We start from the raw sequence: 20,391 nt of genomic DNA, 5'->3' as shown, positions 1-20,391 counted from the left end.
TGAATTCTCCCGAGGATCCAACGGCTCCAGACCCGAGGCCAGCTTCCCCAGGCCACCCAGGGTCCATCAGGGCTGTAGGCATCCTGAGGAAGGCCACACTCCTGCACGCCTCACCCACCCTCCCGCCACTGCTGTGGGACCCGCAGGGACCTCAAAGACGTTTTTGGTGATCCCAAGCAGCCCATAGTACGCTGTCGCCGTCGCACTGGAGTCCACACAGATCTCTCCAACTTCATCAGTTTTGCAGAGATGAGGGGTGCCCTCCACCTTCACAACACACACGTTAGCTGAAGAGAGAAAACAACCCTGGAGAGCACGCACACGGACACTGAGGTGGACCATCCAGACACCTGTGTGAACAGAACCTGCAGGGTGGACACCAACGGCTGTGCTCGCGCTGCAGAGACCCACACCCCCCTGGCCACAAGCCTGCGTGGTCTGTATGTGGTTCGTGCAGGTGACAGAAACTGCTCCCAGTGACATGGGCTCCGTGGTCACCCTGCACTGCCCTCCTGAGCCCTGTGAGATGGGAGATGCTACTGCACGCCTCTGTCTTTGAGGCCGGCTCACACTCCAGGCCTGACGACCCGACTCCAGTGCAAGTCCCTCTTGCGGCCCCTCCCACAGCCCAGTGACCCCCTGCTGTCTTCACCAAACAGCATCCCCACCAACATGGCCACCTGTGGCCCAGCCCTCAGCTTTGGGGACCTTGCCTGTCTGGCTCCTGCAGCCCCAGTTACCAGCCTGGCCACAGAGCAGACATCCAGAAAGGCCTTGATTAGAGTGACATGCATACCAGAATATGCAGCATCCCTTGAATGGAACTCAGTCGCTCAGGCAAGAACCAAACACCCACAGTACTGGGCGAAGTCCAGCCTTCACCTCTGCCAAAGGATTCCCTGATTGACTCTCATCTCCAGGATGAGTGAGGAAGACACGCAAGGAAGACGGTCCGGGGGATGGGGGCGGACCCTGGGTCAGTCTCTTCTGTTGGTTCACAGATCAGGTCATGGCATCAGAGGGGCAGGGAGCAAGGGCGGTGCTGCCGCCTGGCCTGCCCCCTAGATACACACACTTGCACACAGTCCAACCTCCCTCCCACAGAGACCCTCCCACGTCACAACCAGACAAAAAGGCACAAACCCTGCACGTCCTGGGGACAAAACCCTGGGGCTGACTCAGGAGAGGACTGTGCACCTGACTCAGAGCTGTACCCGTCCTGTCAATACACACACCTGGGGGAGCATGCACACACGCAAGCACACACACACGCAAGCACGCACACACGCACGCACCCTGGGCAGCAAGAACACACGTGCACACACACGGAGGGGGCACGCACACATACACACACCTGGTGGAGCACATACACACATACACACACACACCTGGGGGAGCATGCACGCACACACACCACACACTCTCAGGGCAAAAAGCACATGCACACACCTGGGGTGGCATGTGTCCACATGCTTGCACACACACACACCCAGAGCAGCAAGCACACACACGTACATGGCAGGGGGGCCCACACGCATGTGCACACACACACACACCCCTGGGGGAGCGCACACACATACCCAGGGCAGAAAGCACACACATATACCTGGGGGGGCACATATCTGCACACATGCGTGAACACACACACACGGGGGGCACACGCACACAAATACATATACCATGGGCAGCACACATGCGTGCACACACACTTGGGGAGCACATGTCTGCACATGTGCACACATGCACACAAAGTGGGAGCACACACACACACCCAGAGCAGTAAAAACATGCACACCCACACATATGCACACACACACACGGGGGACAGAGCATGAAGACACACACACACTCAAACCCAGGGCAGCACATGTGCGCGCATGCACACACACACTTGTGACAGCACATGTGTGCATGCACACACACCAGGGGTGGCACAGGTGCATGCACGCACACACACACACCCCTAAGGGGTCCACATACACATCTGGGGCAGCACATGTGCATGCACACACACACACACCCCTGGGGGAGCACACACACACCTGGGGTGGCACATGTGCACCCAAGGTGGGCACATGTGTGTACACATACACGCACACCCAGGGCAGAACATAAACACCCAGGACCATGTGCACACATACAGACTCTGGTCCAAGTTTAAGAATAAAATGAGCCCCACTATGAAAGTCCTTACACTTTCAATCAGAAGAATCATCTCTTTTAGTATTTCATCAATCTTTAAAAAAATTCCTGTGTTCACCTCATAAAAGCTAAGAATCACTAAGACCTTGTTTTTTACTCCATAAGATGTTTATCCTTGAGTCCCTGCTTCTGCAGAACTTGTGTCATTGTTCAGTCACTAAGTCATGTCTGACTCTTTGTGACCCCATGGACTGTGGCATGCCAGGCTTCCCTGTGCTTCATTATCTCCCAGAGTTTGCTCAAACTCATGTCCATTGAGGTAGTGATGCCATCCAACCATCTCATCCTCTGTCTCCCCTTCTCCATCTGCCCTCAATCTTACCCAGTATCAAGGGTTTGGCCAATGAGTCAGCTCTTCGCATGAGGGGGCAAAGTATTGGAGCTTCAGCATCAGTCCTTCCAATGAATATTCAGGACTGATTTCCTTTAGGATGGACTGGTTGGATCTCCTTGCAGTCCAAGGGACTCTCAAGAGTCTTCTCCAACACCATAGTTCAAAAGCATCAATTCTTCGGCACGCAGCTTTCTTTATGGTCCAACTATCATACCCTTATATGACTACTGGAAAAACCACAGCTTTGACTAGACGGACATTTGTTGGCAAAGCGATGTCTCTGCTTTGTCTAGGTTTGTTATAGATTTTCTTCCAAGCAGCAAGCATCTTTTAATTTCATGGCTGCAGTCACTGTCCACAGTGATTTGAGAGCCCAAGAAAATAAAGTCTGTCACTGTTTCCGTTGTTTCCCCATCTATTTGCCATGAAGTGATGGGACCAGATGCCATGATCTTCATTTTCTGAATGTTGAGTTTTAAGCCAGCTTTTTCACTCTCCTCTTTCATCAAGAGGCTCTTTAGTTCTTTACTTTCTGCCATAAGGGTGGTGTCATCTGCATATCTGAGGTTATTGATGTTTCTCTCAGCAATCTTGATTCCAGCCTGAGCTTTATCTAGCCTGGAATTTCACATTATGTACTCTGAATGTAAGTTAAATGTGCAGGGTGACAATATACAGCCTTGACATACTCCTTTCCCAATTTGGAACCAGTGCATTGTTCCATGCCCAGTTTTAACTATTGCTTCTTGTCCTGCATACAGATTTCTCCGGAGACAGATAAGGTGATCTGGTTTTCCCATGTCTTTGAGAATTTTCCACGGTTTGTTGTGATCCACATAGTCAAAGGTTTTAGCATAGTCAATGAAGCAGAAGTAGATGTTCTTCCGGAATTCCCTTGCTTTTTATATGATCCAGTGGATGTTGGCAATTTGATCTCTGGTTCCTCTGCCTTTTCTAAATCCAGCTTGCACATCTGGAATTTCTCAGTTCAGGTTCTGTTGAAGCCTAGCTTGAAGGATTTTGAGCATACCTTGCTATTGCTAGCATGTGAAATGAGTGCAATTTTGCAGTAGTTAGAACATTCTTTGGCATTTCCCTTCTTTGGGATTGGAATGAAAATTGGCCTTTTCCAGTCCTGTGGCCAATCCGGAGTTTTCTAAATTTGCTAGCATATTGAGTGCAGCACTTTAACAGCATCATCTTTTAGGATTTGCTCATCTGCAGAACTGATGAGTCCTTGATTGGGGTAGACATATATATGCAAGGGAAAAAAGACAACTCACGTCTCTAAAACAGTAGAACTCGAAACAAATCTATTAGGTTGGTGCAAAAGATCAGTTTTGCACTGTTGAATTTTGCCTTTTGATACTGGAATAGTCTTAAATATATGTGGTTGTTACACATCATTTTAATGCACATGTGTTTCTGGCTAAGAAATTACGTTAGACAAAAAAATTCAAGTGCTTTTTTTTAAATTCAAGTTCAAAACAGGTCGTAAAACAGAGGAGACAACTCACAACATCAACAATGCATTTGGCCCAGGAACTGCTAAAAATGCACAATGCAGTGTTGGTTGGTTCAGGAAGTTTTGCAAAGGAGACGAGAGCCTTGAGGATGAGGATTGTGGTGGCCAGCCACTGGAAGTTAGCAATGACCAACTGAGAGGATCACTGAAGCTGGTCCTCTTACAACTACACAAGAAGTTGCCAAAGAACTCAACACCAACCATTCTATGGTTGTTCAGCACTTGAAGCAAATTGGAAAGGTGAAAAAGCTCCTAAGTGGGTGCCTCATGAGCTAACTGCAAATCAAATAAAATCATCATTTTGAAGTGTCATCTTCTCTTATTCTACACAGTAACAACAAACCAATTGGACTGTGACATGAGACAAAAAATGGATTTTATATGATAACCAGCAACAATCAGCTCTGTGGTTGGACCAAGAAGAAGCCTCAAAGCACTTTCCAAAGCCAAACCTGCACCAAAAAATTGTCACGGTCACTGTTTGGTGGTCTGCTGCTGGTCTGACCCATTGCAGCTTTCTGAATCCCGGTGAAACCATTACACCTGAGAGGCATGCTCAGCAAATCAATGAGATACACTAAAAACTGCAATGCCTTCAGCTGGCATTGGTCAACAGAGTGACCCCAATTCTTCTCCATTACAATGCCCAACTGCATGCTGCACAATCAATGCTTCAAAAGTTGAATGAAATCAGGCCACAAAGTTTTGTCTCATCTGCCATATTCATCTGACTTCTCGCCCACTGACTACCACTTCTTCAAGCATTTCGACAAACTTTTGCAGGAAAAATGCTACCACAACCAGCAGGATGCAGAAAATGCTTTCCAAGAGTTCATCTAATCCCGAAACACAGAGTTCCTTTATGCTACAGGAATAAACAAATTTATTCCTCACTGGCAAAACTGTGTTGATTCCCTAAGATGGCAGAGGAATAGGACAGGGAGACCACCTTCTCCCCCACAAATTCATCAAAACATCATTTGAATGCTTAACAAACTCCACAAAACAACTTCTGAACGCTGGCAGAGGACACCAGGCACCCAGAAAGGCAGCCCATTGTCTTCAAAAGGAGGTAGGACAAAATATAAAAGATAAAAAGAGAGACAAAAGAGTTAGGGAAGGAGACCCATCACAGGGAGGGAGTCATGAAAGAGGAAAAATTTCCAAACACCAGGAAACCCTCTCACTGGCGGGTCTGTGGGGAGTTTTGGAATCTCAGAGGGCAACATAACCAGGAGGAAAAATAAATAAATAAATAAATAAATAAATAAATAAATAAATAAAACCCACAGATAATGTGCCTAATTGCAGCTCCCACCAGAGAAGTAGCGCAGATGCTCGCGTACACCACCAGCAAGCGGGGGCAGAACAGGGGGGCACGGGTTGCATGCTTAGGGTAAGGACCGGGCCTGAATGTCCTGAGGACAATCTGAGGGGGCTAACGTGAGATAGCAATCCAAACTGTGGGATAGCCAGAGAGAGAGAGAAAAAAAAGAGAGAGAGAGAGAACGTTCCCACAAAAAGCTCTAACCTAAGGCACTGCCAGGCCTGCTCACAGAACAAAGGACTGAGCAACTACCAGAGGAGAGCTAGCTGGCTTCGGACTGGCCCATCCCCTGCCACAGGCAAGGAGGCAGGCGGGCGACAGCCAGAGCTGGAAAGGGGCAATCTCAGCCCCAGGGACAGCATCCTTTACCAAACTGCGAGCAGGCTCCCAGGCGCTAACTAAGTCTTCCTGGGATCCTGGACAGTTGACATCTGCTGGAAGGGTCGCAGCCAGGGATCAGCTCCCCAGAGGAGACACACGGCACACCTGAGATGGCACTCCCGCTGTGCACCCAGGAAACCAAGCGGCTGGGACTGGGGAGGTGATAAGACACACCGCACCACCTGGGGAGAGTGCACTCACCAAGCACCTGGTCACCTGAGCTGCTCGGACCTGGGAAGGGCACAAAACGCAGGCCCATCCGAGTCTGCGCCTTTGTGGAGTACCTGAGAATCTGAACCTGAGTGGCTTAGACCTGGGAAGGGCACACAACCCAGGCCTGCTTTAGAGAGTTGCAGAGCAACCTGGAGCCTCAGCAGTGTAGACTGGGAAAGCACACACGCAGTGAGTGGGGCGAACCCAGTGTGGCCGAGACACTGCGAGCACTCCCCACGCATGCCAGTGATATTTGTTTGCATTGTTCCTGCCTCCCCACAGCATGACTGAACAAGTGAGCCTAAATATGTGACCACCTTTGCCCCCTTGTGTCAAGGCAGAAATTAGACACTGAAGAGACTTGCAAACAGAAGAAACCAAAAGAAACAGAGGGAACCGCTTTGGAAGTGACAGGTGCAACAGATTAAAACCCTGTAGTTAGCACCAACTGCAGTGGAAAGGGCCTACAGACCTTGAGAAGTATAAGCTGGAACAAGAAATTATCTGAAACTGAACTGACCCCACACTGCTCTCAACAGCTCCAGAGAAATTCCTAGATATATTTCTACTATTCTCACTTTTTAAATTTAAAAAAAGTTTAAGTCCTTTATTACCCCCTTTAATTTTCATTTTTATAAACTACTATTACCTTGCAAAAAAAAAGACCCTATTTTTAAAGCAAATTTCATACATGTTTTTAAAATTTTTCTGATTGTGTTTTGTTTTTTTAATATTGTATTTTTGACAGTCTAACATCTACTCTAGATTTTTAATCTTTGCTTTTTGGTATTTGTTATCAATTCTGTACCTTTAAGAATCCAATCTTCAGTACCCATTTTTACTTACAAGTGTGATTACTGGCTTGATTGCCCTCTCCCCCTTTGACTCTCCTTTTTCTCCCCTAGGGTCACTTCTATCTTCTCCCCGCCCCTTCTCTTCTCTACCCAACTCTGTGAATCTCTTTGGGTATTTTGGGCTGTGGAGAACACTTAGGAAACAGATTACTGGCTAGATCTGTCTCTCTCCTTTTGACCCACCCCACTTCTTCTCCTGGTCACCTCTATCTTCTTCCTCCCTCTTCTCTTCTCTATGTAACTCCGTGAACCTCCCTGGGTATTCCAGGCTGTGGAGAGCACATAGGGAAGTGATTACTGGCTAGATTGCTCTCCCACCTTTTGATTTCCCCTCTTCTCCTCCTGGTCACCTCTATCTCCCTTCCCTCTCTTCTCTTCTCCATGTAACTCTGTGAACTTCTCAGGGTGTCCCTCACTGTGGAGAATCTTTTCTCCATTAACCTAGATGTTTTATCATAGGTGTTGTATGGATAGAGCAGTCTTGAGGCTACTGTAAGAATAAGACTGAAAACCAGAGGCAGGAGGCTTAAGTCCAAATCCTGAGAACACCAGAAAACTCCTGACTCCAGGGAACATTAATCGATAAGAGCTCATCCAAAAGCCTCCATACCTACACTGAAACCAATCTCCACCTAAGAGCCAACCAGTTCCAGAGCAAGACATACCATACAAATTCTCTAGCAACGCAGGAACATAGCCCTGAGTTTTTATATACAGCCTGCCCAAAGTCACACCAAACCCAGAGACACCTCAAAACTCACTACTGGACACTTCACTGGGCTCCAGAGAGAAGAGATCCAGCTCTATCCACCAGAACACCAATGCAAGCTTCCCTAACCAGGAAACCTTGACAAGCCACTTGTCCAACCCCACTCACACGGAGGAAACTCCACAATAAAGAGGAACCACAAACTGCCAAAATACAGAAAGGCCACCCCAAACACAGCAATCTAAATAAGATGAAAAGGCAGAGAAATACTCAGCAGGTATAGGAACATGATAAATACCCACCAAACCAAACAAAAGAGGAGACAGGGAGTCTAACTGAAAAAGAATTCAGAATAATGATAGCAAAAATGATCCAAAATCTTGAAAACAGAATGGAGTTACAGATAAATAACCCGGAGACAAGGATTGAGAAGATGCAAGAAATGTTTAACAAGAACCTAGAAGAAATAAAAAAGTCAATCAATAATGAATAATGCAACAAATGAGATCAAAAGCACTCTGGAGGAAACCAACAGTAGAATAATGTAGGCAGAAGATAGGATAAGTGAGGTGGAAGATAGAATGGTGGACATAAATGAAGCAGAGAGGAAAAAAGAATTAAAAGAAATGAGGACAACCTCAGAGACCTCTGGGACAATGTCAAACACCCCAACATTCGAATCATAGGAGTCCCAGAAGACGAAGACAAAAAGAAAGGCCATGAGAAAATACTTGAGATAATAGTTGAAAACTTCCATTTTAATGGGGAAGGAAATAGCCACCCAGGTCCAAGAAACCTAGACAACCCCAAACAGGATAAACCCAATGTGAAACACCCCAAGACACATACTAATGAAATTAACAAAGATCAAACACAAAGAACAAATATTAAAAGCAGCAAGGGAAAAACAACAAATAACACACAAGGGGATTCCCATAAGGATAACAGCTAATCTTTCAATAGAAAGTTTTCAGGCCAGAAGGGAATGGCAGGACAGACTTAAAGTAATGAAAGAGAAAAACCTACAACCCAGATTACTGTACCCAGCAAGGATCTCATTCAAATATGAAGGAGAAATCAAAAGCTTTACAGACAAGCAAAAGCTGAGAGAATTCAGCACCAACAAATCAGCTCTTCAACAAATGCTAAAGGATCTTCTCTAGACATGAAACACAGAAAATGTGTATAAACTCGAACCCAAAGCAACAAAGTAAATGACAACACAATCATACTTATCAATAATTACCTTAAATGTAAATGGGTTGAATGCCCCAACCAAAAGACCAAGACTGGCTGAATGGATACAAAAACAAGACCCCTATATATGCTGTCTACAAGAGACCCACCTCAAAACAAGGGACACATACAGACTGAAAGTGAAGGGCTGGAAAAAGATATTTCATGCAAATAGAGACCAAAAGAAAGCAGGAGTAGCAATACTCATATCAGATAAAATAGACTTTCAAAGAAAGGCCGTGAAAAGAAACAAGGAAGGACACTACATAATGATCAAAGGATCAATTCAAGTAGAAGATATAACCATTATAAATATATATGCACCCAACATAGGAGCACCGCAATATGTAAGACAAATGCTAACAAGTATGAAAGGGGAAATCAACAGTAACACAATAATAGTGGGAGACTTTAATACCCCACTCACACCTATGGATAGATCAACTAAACAAAAAATTAGCAAGGAAACACAAACTTTAAACGATACAATGGACCAGTTAGACCTAATTGATATCTATAGGACATTTCACCCCAAAACAATGAATTTCACCTTTTTCTCAAGTGCACACGGAACCTTCTCCATGATGGACCACACCCTGGGTCATAAATCTAGCCTTGGTAAATTCAAAAAAATTGAAATCATTCCAAGCGTCTTTTCTGATTACAATGCGGTAAGATTAGATGTCAACTACAGGCAAAAAAAACTATCAAAAATACCAACATATGGAGGCTAAACAACATACTTCTGAATAACCAACAAATCATAGAAGAAATCAAAAAAGAAATCAAAATATGCATAGAAATGAATGAAAATGAAAACACAACAACCCAAAAGCTACAGTACTCAGTAAAAGCAGTGCTAAGGGGAAGATTCACAGCAATACAAGTTTACCTCAAGAAACAAGAGAAAAGTCAAATAAGTAACCTAACTCTACACATAAAGCAACTAGAAAAGGGAGAAATGAAGAACCCAGGGTTAGTAGAAGGAAAGAAATCTTAAAAATTAGGGCAGAAATAAATGCAAAAGAAACAAAAGAGACCATAGCCAAAATCAACAAAGCTAAAAGCTGCTTCTTTGAGAAGATAAATAAAATAGACAAACCATTAGCCAGACTCATGAAGAAACAAAGGGAGAAGAATTAAATCAACAAAATTAGAAATGAAAATGGAGAAATCACAACAGACCACACAGAAACAAAGGATCGTAAGAGACTACTATCAGCGACTAGATGCCAATAAAATGGACAACTTGGAAGAAACGGACAAATTCTCAGAAAAGTATAACTTGCCAAAACTGAACCAGGAAGAAAGAGAAAATCTTAACAGTCCCATCGCAAGCATGGAAATTGAAACTGTAATCAGAAATCTTCCAGCAAACAAAAGCCCAGGACCAGATGGCTTCACACCTGAGTTCTACCAAAAATTTAAGAAGAGCTAACACCTATCCTACTCAAACTCTTCCAGAAAACTGCAGATGAAGGTAAACTTCCAAACTCATTCCATGAGGCCACCATCACCCTAATACCAAAACCAGACAAAGATACCACACAAAAAAAGAAAACTACAGGCCAATATCACTGATGAACACAGATGCAAAAATCCTTAACAAAATTCTAGCAAACAGAATCCAACAACATATTAAAAATGAGAGAGTCAGTTCCTAGGCAGGTTGATAGGGAGTCTAGGGGTCCCCAAGGAGAGAGGGGTCTGGAATTCTCAAGGAGGAAGAAAGGACAAACTTTTTTTCTTTCTCCACATTCCTTAGGATTAGATAACAATAATGTATCCTGCCTGAGGACAGTCTTTGGATTAAACCTTCTGGCTAATTCTGTTATCTTAAAATGTAAATTATGGGAGTAGGTCTGATGAGGTCTTTACAACCTCCATTCTTTGCTAACACTAGCAAGCGGGTACTCTTTCTGCCCCCTTCTGATGCCTATGTCAGAAGCTTTCTCTATCTCCTTTATACTTTAATAAAACTTTATTACACAAAAGTTCTGAGCGATCAAGCCTCGTCTCTGGCCCCAGACTGAATTCTTCTCCTCCAGGGGCCAAGAATCCCGGTGTATTCGCGTGATTCAACAACAACCTTTCATCTTGGGGGCTCATCCAGGATCCTTCAGGACAAGGTAAGGATGCTTGGAGCCTGAGTTCTTTGTTCTCTTAGCGAACACGTTTTCTGCTGTGCTTTACTAACTCTACTGTGTGCTTGTGTGAATGAATGGCATGCCCTGCGTGAAGCAAGTAAGGAGCCCTGCTCTGTGGTCCCACGGTGATCTCATAGGGCTTATGGCAGAAACCTGTCAGGGTGTTATATCAACCTGCCAATGCCAAGAGGCACCCAATGTCTCCTTCAGGAACCGACCAGAAATGGGCAAAGTGTGTGGACCGAACTCTCCTTTCTCGGTCAAACTTTTCGGTCTCTTTGACCATTTCATAACTCCTTGGGAATTAGAAGTACTAACCTAATCTATTGGATCATAGACTTTCAAGGGACTTGTGATCTATACTGTTATTGTGTACTGTGGCTTAGGTCCCAAACTTGGATTGGTAGCCAATAAAGCGCCTAGCCTCGCTAGGAATCGAAAGTTCGGAAGCTAGATGGAGCTCTAGCTCCCAGAACATCTCTGAGGTGAAAGGTTACTCAGATTGGGACTGCAATGGGTTTTTTTCTTTGGTAACGCCGACTCTTAGTAGATCAGAGGAGGCTGTTATACTGGTGTGGTGATGCTTGGAAAGAACATCTCAGTTTTATGTTCACGTCGGTCTTATTGTAGTCAGGAAATACTCAGGGTTGTGCACAGGCACTCAGGTGACGAATGTTTCTCCTAGTAGTCTCAGCTTGGGAGGCAATCCGAAGGTTACTCTGATTCACCGCGGGTGACATCAGAGGCAAGCAAGGTTAAAGGTGAAGAGCTGGACGTCAAGTAGGGATGCTATCAAGTCTACCCCTGGTACATCCCCACCCCATCTCGGTGGCAGAACTGGGAGGGACGAGTACGGTGCCTGCGTCGGTAAGGGACAGACTAAGTCCGACCAGGAAGGAAAAGCTTTTGGTGTAACGTCTGTCTACACCCCCATCTAGAGCAGGGAGGGACGCCTCCAGTAGAAAAATGGTGCTGGTCGCTTTTTTTCTCTCTTACAGATGGGAGCTAACAATTCCAGCCTCACTCCTTTGAAATGTATCCTGAAAAACTGGGATAGATTTGATCCCCAGGGCTTAAAGAAGACACACCTGGTCTTCCTATGTGATACTGCGTGGTCACGGTATCCACTGGAGGATGGCGAACGGTGGCCAGTTGGAGGGTCTCTTAAGTATAATACTGTTCTACAATTAGACCGGTTCTGTAAGGAACAAGGGAAATGGGTAGAAGTAGCATATGTGTTGCCCTTTTTCTCTCAGTGAAATATGCCAGACTTATGTCCTAAGGGTATAGATTTGGGCGTGAAACCTTCAGCTCCCTCCTTTACATCTCCTGTCTCAGTACGACCTCAGACTACTCTGGTTTCAGTAGACACTCAGATCATCGAAGTAAGAGATGAGATGGAGGACAGGAGACAAAGAAAAGAGGAAAAACAGGTTTCTCCAATCTATCCCTAGGATCATATGCGCAGAGCAGCCAGAGAGACTGAGGAACAGCCACACAAGCTGTTGCCTCTTTATGAAACACCCACTGGGAGAAATAATCAGTCTGTGAGAGTTAATAAGCCTTTCTCTTATCAAGAAATACAAAGAATCAAGGAGGATCTGGGAGACTAGAGGACCCAGAAAAATATATTAGAGCCTTTAAAGGTGTTACTCTGCTTTATGACCTCACTTGGAAGGATGTGATGTATATCTTGGGACAAATGCTGACTCCCGAGTCAAAGACTCAAGTTTTGGGAAAAGCGGTTGCTTATGGAGATGAATGGCTTGGTAATGAATCAGTAGGGAAGAGGGAGAATGAGATAGCGGCCCTCCCCACTGGGAATCAGGCGGTCCCAACTACAGAACCAGACTGGGACTACGACACAGCTAAAGGAAGATGGGATCAGAATCATTTGGTTAGATGTATTCTTGAAGGACTTAGGCAGGCATGTTCTAAGCCTTTAAACTATGGCAAATTGGCAGACATAGAACAGGAGGAGAAGGAAGCTCCTGGTAAATTCCTAGATAGACTGAGAGAAGGCCTTCGCAGATTCACTGAGATTGATCCCGAAAGTGAAGAGGGAAAAGCGATCTTAAAGGATAGATTTCTCACTCAGTCGGCTCCAGATATCCGCCGTAAGCTATTAAAATGGGCGTATGGACCAAATCAGTCTTTAGATACTCTGTTACAACTGGCTCAGACAGTCTATTATGGTAGGGAATATGAGGAAAAGAAAGAAAGGCAAAAAAAGACAAAGGAAAAGGCGGAAGCCTTCGCCATGGCTATGAAAAACGTTCTTAAACAGCCTGAGAAAAATGCCCAGAGGGGCCCAGGTGAAAAGGGATGGGCTTGCTATTACTGTGGAAAGGAGGAGCACCTCAAACGGGATTGCCTTCAGGCATCTAAGTCGCCCCCAGCTCCATGTCAGGTCTGCAAAGGACCACACTGGAAGAGAGACTGCCCCCAGAGGCGTAGGTCTCCAGGGTCAGACTCTCAAGACAATCAGGACTGAAGGTGCCCGGGGGTCCCCACACAAGCTCCCATCCTAATACACCTGAAGAACCCCGGGTATTAATAATTGTGGGGGGCCAATCCGTCAATTTCCTTTTAGATACTGGGGCAACTTATTCTGTGCTTACTGAAGCCCCTGGCCCACTTTCTTCCCGATCCACTTCCGTAATGGGACTGTTTGGACGAGCTAAAAGGTATTATTTCAGTTATTCTTTATCTTGCAACTGGGATTCTGTGCTGTTTTCACACGAGTTTCTGATTTTGCCAGAATCTCCCTCACCCCTTTTGGGGAGGGATATACTGAGCAAGGTCCACGCCTCTGTTTTCATGAATACGGAGCCTTCCCTTTCTCTCCCTTTAGTTGAACAAAATGTAAATCCTAGAGTATGGGCTGATGGGAAATCTGTGGGTCGAGCACAAAATGCTATTCCTGTAGTTGTTAAGCTCAAAGACCTGCACGTATTTCCACGTAAGAAGCAGTATCCACTGAAACCTGAAGTTAAGGAAGGGTTAAAACCCATCATCAAAAATTTAAAGGAGCAGGGACTATTAATTCCCTGTAACAGTCCTTGCAACACTCCTATTTTGGGTATAAAGAAATTGAATGGTAAATGGAGACTAGTTCAAGATTTATGAATAATAAATGAGGCTGTAGTTCCTTTATACCCCATGGTGCCTAATCCTTATACTCTATTGTCTGAAATTCCTGAACGGGCCAAATATTTGTCAGTAATTGATTTAAAGGATGCCTTCTATTCAGTGCCTTTGGCGGAAGAAAGTCAATTTCTATTTGCCTTTGAAGACCTTACACAATCAGCTTCTCAGTTAACCTGGACAGTTTTGCCCCAGGGATTTCGTGACAGTCCTCACTTATTTGAACAAAGTTTGTCACGGGATCTACAAAACTTTAATAGCTCTGAAGCGGTGGTGTTACAGTATGTAGATGATATTTTGCTCTGTGCTGAGACAGAGGAAGCTTGTTCGCGAGCCTCAGAAGATTTCTTAAACTTTCTGGCAGGCTGTGGTTACAAGGCATCAAGAGAAAAGGCTCAGCTTTGTCAACAGTCGGTTAGATATCTGGGCCTAATCATATCAGAAGGAACTAGGGCCACAGGCCCTGAGAGAATTAAACCTATACTAAATCACCCCCTACCTATGACTTTAAGACAATTGAGAGGATTTTTGGGAATTACAGGTTACTGTCGCATTTGGATTCTGGGTTACAGGGAACTTGCCCGGCCTTTACATAAACTTATAGATGAAACTCAGCAGGCCCAAACCGACAAACTGGTTTGGTCTCCAGAAACTCAAAAGGCTTTTAAGGTTCTTCAGACTGCTCTCCTGCAAGCTCCAGCTCTGAGCTTGCCCACAGGGTCAGAATTTAATTTGTTTGTCACTGAAAGAAAAGATGTGGCATTGGGAATTTTGACACAACCCCGAGGGCCTCACCAGCAACCTATTGCTTATCTAAGCAGAGAATTAGATGTAGTTTCACGTGGGTGGCCGCACTGCCTAAGAGTAATTGGGGCAGTGGCTTTATTAGCACCTGAAGCTTTAAAAATAATTAATGGACGAAACCTTACTATACTGACTTCTCATGATGTGAGTGGAATCTTAAATTCTAAGGTTAATATTTGGATGACAGACAGTAGGCTTCTTAAGTATCAGTCATTGTTGTTAGAAGGACCAGTAACTAAGCTTAAAGTTTGTGGAAATTTAAATCCTGCCACTTTCCTTCCTGAGAAGGAAAATGAAACACCTGACCACGATTGTTCTCAATTCCTAACTTTAAACTATGCAGCTCGGGAGGATCTAAAGGATACCCCATTAGACAATCCTGACATGGAAATATTTACAGATGGCAGTTCTTTTGTTCGGGATGGAAAGCGTAAAGCAGGTTACGCCATGGTGACTGCTGAACAGGTTTTGGAAGCAAAATCTCTCCCCCAGGGAATGAGTGCTCAGTTAGCGGAGCTTGTGGCTCTGACCCGAGCTCTAGAGTTAAGCAAAGGGCAGCAGATGGGCCTGATAATCTATGTGAGTCTACTTCTGCTGACTCCAAAAATCCTGAGTCTGCCGTTGGATCCTCAAGACAATGTCTTCCTGTCCTGGACTCACTCCTATGCTGCATTCCACAATCGGTCTAACTGCTGGGTCTGCGGAGTGCTCCCCTCTTCATCAGTGGAAGGCTTCCCGTGGTGGACATCCCCACTTCAAGGAAAAGACTTTCTCCAAGTCTGTGAATACCTTTGACAACAATCACATGCGACACCTCTTCTTCATCTGATGACATCTACCAACCCTAAAATGGACTGGTGCAACACTTTGTACTCTAACTATGGAAATAATGTGACTTTTAATTTTGATTATACATTGTCTCGGTTCAATGACTATTTTGCTACATATAAGGCAAATAGGTCTAGATCTAATGGTTTTTTACCTGACGTTTATCAAATATGGGATGAGGTTATATGGCTAACTCCTGAAAAAGGACGTTTAATATCTACTGCCTCTATATGCTGGGAACAAACAGAGCCGTCCCCAAAAGTTAGCCAACAACTTAATTACAATGATTGGAAACAATTGGGATATTTGTCTCAGGAAACATGCAATGTAATCATTCCCGTGTTTTCCAATCCCAGTTCAGGTTCTCCCTTTGTCTGGCCAGGCACGAATTGGGACTGGATATCTCAGTCACGCTGGCTTGCTCCAAACGGGACTTATTGGATATGTGGCTCTTACCTATGGGCATGGCTTCCCCCTGGTTGGATAGGGAGATGCACCCTGGGTCTAGCGTTTACTCATGGCTTTATATTTTCAGAGCTTCCAGAAAAGCCTGCTAATTTACCCCACCTTAAAACTGGGTGGGCAAGGTCTGTATTTCATTGGTATGATTATTTGGCTGCAGCGTTTGTTCCCTCTTTGGGAACTACAGATGTTATGTTACGAGTGGATGCTTTGACTAATTTTATTCAACAGGCATTACAAGATTCTCAAAAGGCTATTTCAGCTCTTAATGCTGAACAAGCACAAATTAGAAAGGTGGTTTTACAAAACAGATTGGCTCTAGATATTCTGACAGCTGCACAGGGAGGAACTTGTGCCATTATTCATACCCAATGCTGTACATATATACCTGATATGAGCACGAATGGTACTCATTTTACTAACCACATGAACAAGATGATTAGGGCCATGGATACTCCTGAAGCCTCAACTGCCTCACTCTGGGAGATGTTAACTAGTTCCCCATGGTGGACAACTATCTTAATTACAATAATTCTGGTTGTTTTGTTCTTGCTGTTTGCTCCCTGCATCTGTAATTGTATAAATGGATTTGTTTCTAGCCTCATGAAAGCTTTTAAGTTACAAATGGTTGCTCAAACTCCTGCTACTGCTGTAGCTTCCTCCAGCTACTATTTGGGGCTCCTGGATCAGATATCCTCAATATGAGGATTAGGAGAATATGTTGCCTCACCAATTTAGGGACAACGCCCCTTGTCAGCTCGGAAGCAGTTATGGAATGAGAACGATGTCCCTTTTCCCTAGGCAACATAGTTCTCCTAAAAGAAAAGGGAGGAATGAGAGTCAGTTCCTAGGCAGGTTGATAGGGAGTCTAGGGGTCCGTGAATTCTCAAGGAGGAACAAAGGACAAACTTTTTTTTCTCTCCACATTCCTTAGGATTAGATAACAATAATGTATCCTGCCTGAGGACAGTCTTTGGATTAAACCTTCTGGCTAATTCTGTTATCTTAAAATGTAAATTATGGGAGTAGGTCTGATGAGGTCTTTACAACCTCCATTCTTTGGAGTGTATAACTTCATTGCTAACACTAGCAAGCGGGTACTCTTTCTGCCCCCTTCTGATGCCTATGTCAGAAGCTTTCTCTATCTCCTTTATGCTTTAATAAAACTTTATTACACAAAAGCTCTGAGCGATCAAGCCTCGTCTCTGGCCCCGGATTGAATTCTTCTCCTCCAGGGGCCAAGAATCCCGGTGTATTCGCGTGATTCAACAACAACCTTTCAAAAAGATCACACACCATGATCAAGTGGGCTTTATCCCAGGGATGCAAGGATTCTTTAATATCTGCAAATCAATCAATGTGATACACCACATTAACAAATTGAAAGATAAAAACCATTTGATTGTCTCAATAGATGCAGAGAAAGCCTGTGACAAAATTCAACATCCATTTATGATAAAAAACCCTCCAGAAAGCAGGCATAGAAGAACATACCTCAACATAATAAAAGCCATATATGATAAACCTACAGCAAACATTATGCTCAATGGTAAAAAATTAAAAGCATTTCCCCTAAAGTCAGGAACAAGACAAGGGTGGCCACTCTCACCACTACTATTCAACATAGTTTTGGAAGTTTTGGCCACAGCAATCAGAGAAGAAAAAGAAATAAAAAGAATCCAGATTGGAAAAGAAGAAGTAAAACTCTCACTGTTTGCAAATGACATGATCATCTACATAGCAACCCAAAAGACTCCACCAGAAAATTATTAAAGTTGCCGGATATAAATCCACATTCCTATACACTAACAGTGAGAAAACAGAGAAATTAAGGAAACAAATAAGGAAAAAAAAATAAACGACCCAAACAAAAAATGGGCCAAAGATCTAAACAGACATTTCTCCAAAGAAGATGTACAGATGCTAACAAACACATGAAAAGATGCTCAACAGCACTCATGATCAGAGAAATGCAAATCCAAACCACAGTGAGGTACTATCTCACACTGGTCAGAATGGCTGCTATCAAAAAGTCTACAAACAATAAATGCTGGAGAGGGTGTGGAGAAAAGGGAACCCTCTAACACTGTTGGTGGGAATGCAAACTGGTACAGCCACTATGGAGAACAGTGTGGAGATTCCTTAAAAAACTGGAAATAGAACTGCCATATGACCCAGTAATCCCACTGCTGGGCATATACACTGAGGAAACCAGAATTGAAAGAGATACATGTACCCCAATGTTCATCACAGCACTATTTACAATAGCCAGGATATGGAAGCAACCTAGATGTCCATCAGCACACGAATGGATAAGAAAGCTGTGGTACATATACACAATGGAATATTACTCAGCCATTAAAAAGAATGCATTTGAATCAGTTCTACTGAGGTGGATGAAACTGGAGCCTATTATACAAAGTGAAGTAAGTCAGAAAGAAAAACACCAATACAGTATACTAACGCATATATATGGAATTTAGAAAGATGGTAACAATGGCCCTATATGCTAAGTCACTTCAGTCATTTCCGACTCTGTGCGACCCCATAGACGGCAGCCCACCAGGCTCCCCCATCCCTGGGATTCTCCAGGCAAGAACACTGGAGTGGGCTGCCATTTCCTTCTCCAATGCATGAAAGTGAAAAGTGAAAGTGAAGTTGCTCAGTCGTGTCCGACTCTTAGCGACCCCATGGATTGCAGCCTAACAGGCTCCTTTGTCCATGGGATTTTCCAAGCAAGAGTACTGGAGTTGGGTGCCATTGCCTTCTCCATGGCCTTATATGCGAGACAGCAAAAGAGACACAGATGTATACAACAGTCTTTTGGAGTCTATGGGAGAGGGCAAGGGTGGGATGATTTAAGAGAATAGTACTGAAACATGTATATTATCATATGTGAAACAGATCGCCAGTCCAGGTTTGATGCATGAGACAGGGTGCTCAGGGCTGGTGCACTGGGATGACCCTGAGGGATGGGATGGGGAGAAAGGTGTGAGGGGGGGTCAGGATGGGGAACACATGTACACCCATGGCTGATTCATGTAAATGTATGGCAAAAACCACTACAATATTGTAACCTCCAATTAAAAAAAAATAATTAGTTAAAAATTTAAAGATGAAAAAAAAAAATTTAAAAATGTGTTGACTGTAATAGTTCCTATTTTGATTAATAAAGATGTGTTTGAGCCTAGTTACAATGATCTAAAATTTACACCTGAAACCGCAATTATGTTTGCACCAATCTAATAAATGTCCATCCTTGTTCTGTGTGCTGATCCCCAGCACTACCACTGGGCCAGATGCAACCATGTCCCTCACTCTGGTGCCCAGCCTGTTCTGAGAGCCTACCAGAGGCAGAGCTGCAGACATGGTCCTGGGCCCGGGACTAGGGCGCACCATGACAGGGCCTGAGTGGAGATAGAAGCTGCTCTCCAGGGTCGCCAGAAGGGTGGGCACGGGCAGGAGGGGAGCTGGAGCACCGCAGGGTAGCCATGGCAAGGGGCAGCCTCAGAGCACATGCAGGGCACCCCCTACTCACAAAGCCACTGGCCTCTGGCTGGCTCTGCTCTAAATTCCCTGCTGTGACACTGCTTAAGGGGGGCCCTGTGGGGAGACGGTGCCATCACCCTCCCTCACTGCTGCCCCACCTGTGACTCGTGCACCATCCAGGCCCGTGGCCTTCCTGGAGCCCTTAGGGTCCCACTGCTGCTCACCTAACAGGCCCTCGGCAGGACCAAGACAACCCCATCATTGGTGCCTGCAGCTGAGGGCCTGAGGGCTGCAGGCCTCGCCAAGGGACAAGCATGTGACCGCCTGGTGTACGAGCTTCCAGTGGGGAGCTCTGTCACTACTCCCCAGCCCTGAGAGGACCAAGGCAGGGTCATGGGGCAAACACACTGCCCTTGATACAAAGGGAGGCAAAAAACAGAAAACATGTTACAAACAAAAATCCCAGCCCACATGGACCATCTGAAGCCTGGTATTTGTGTGCTCTGGAGCCCATCCAGCCACAGTACAAGACCCTTCCCCACTATGACCCCACTGTGCCCTCACCTCCAGGCATCACCTGGCCGACGTCCTGAACTGTGAGGACCGACAGCTTCTCCTCAGCATCCACTCTGATCACCCCGTGACTGAGGCCACTCATGGACAGCACAGCTCTTCTTGGAGGAGGGCCCCCCAGGTCAGGCGGCCTGGAAACAAAATTTATTAACTGACGAGG

General features: G+C 45.0%; 1 protein-coding gene and 1 pseudogene across 4 annotated transcripts in view; one reads left to right on the top strand and one right to left on the bottom strand.

The window, feature by feature from the left end:
- DIP2A (disco interacting protein 2 homolog A) overlaps positions 1 to 20,391 on the bottom strand; it is a 121,915-nt gene that overhangs the window by 36,275 nt on the left and 65,249 nt on the right. For all 4 annotated transcript variants that reach the window (XM_010801729.4, XM_002685146.7, XM_005202121.5 and 1 more), the window contains 2 exons: positions 20,223 to 20,362; positions 151 to 287 (listed from right to left, as the gene is read on the bottom strand). In XM_010801729.4, the coding sequence (XP_010800031.2) occupies positions 151 to 287; positions 20,223 to 20,362 (277 nt within the window). The remainder of the gene's footprint in view (positions 1 to 150; positions 288 to 20,222; positions 20,363 to 20,391) is intronic.
- LOC132346280 (histone-lysine N-methyltransferase SETMAR-like) lies at positions 2,055 to 5,045 on the top strand (annotated as a pseudogene).

Source organism: Bos taurus, chromosome 1 (assembly GCF_002263795.3).
Source record: "Bos taurus isolate L1 Dominette 01449 registration number 42190680 breed Hereford chromosome 1, ARS-UCD2.0, whole genome shotgun sequence".
In the NCBI taxonomy this organism is placed as follows: Eukaryota; Metazoa; Chordata; class Mammalia; order Artiodactyla; family Bovidae; genus Bos; species Bos taurus.
The sequence above is the reverse complement of the archived record's forward strand: the minus strand, read 5'-3'. Positions and strand labels throughout refer to the sequence as shown.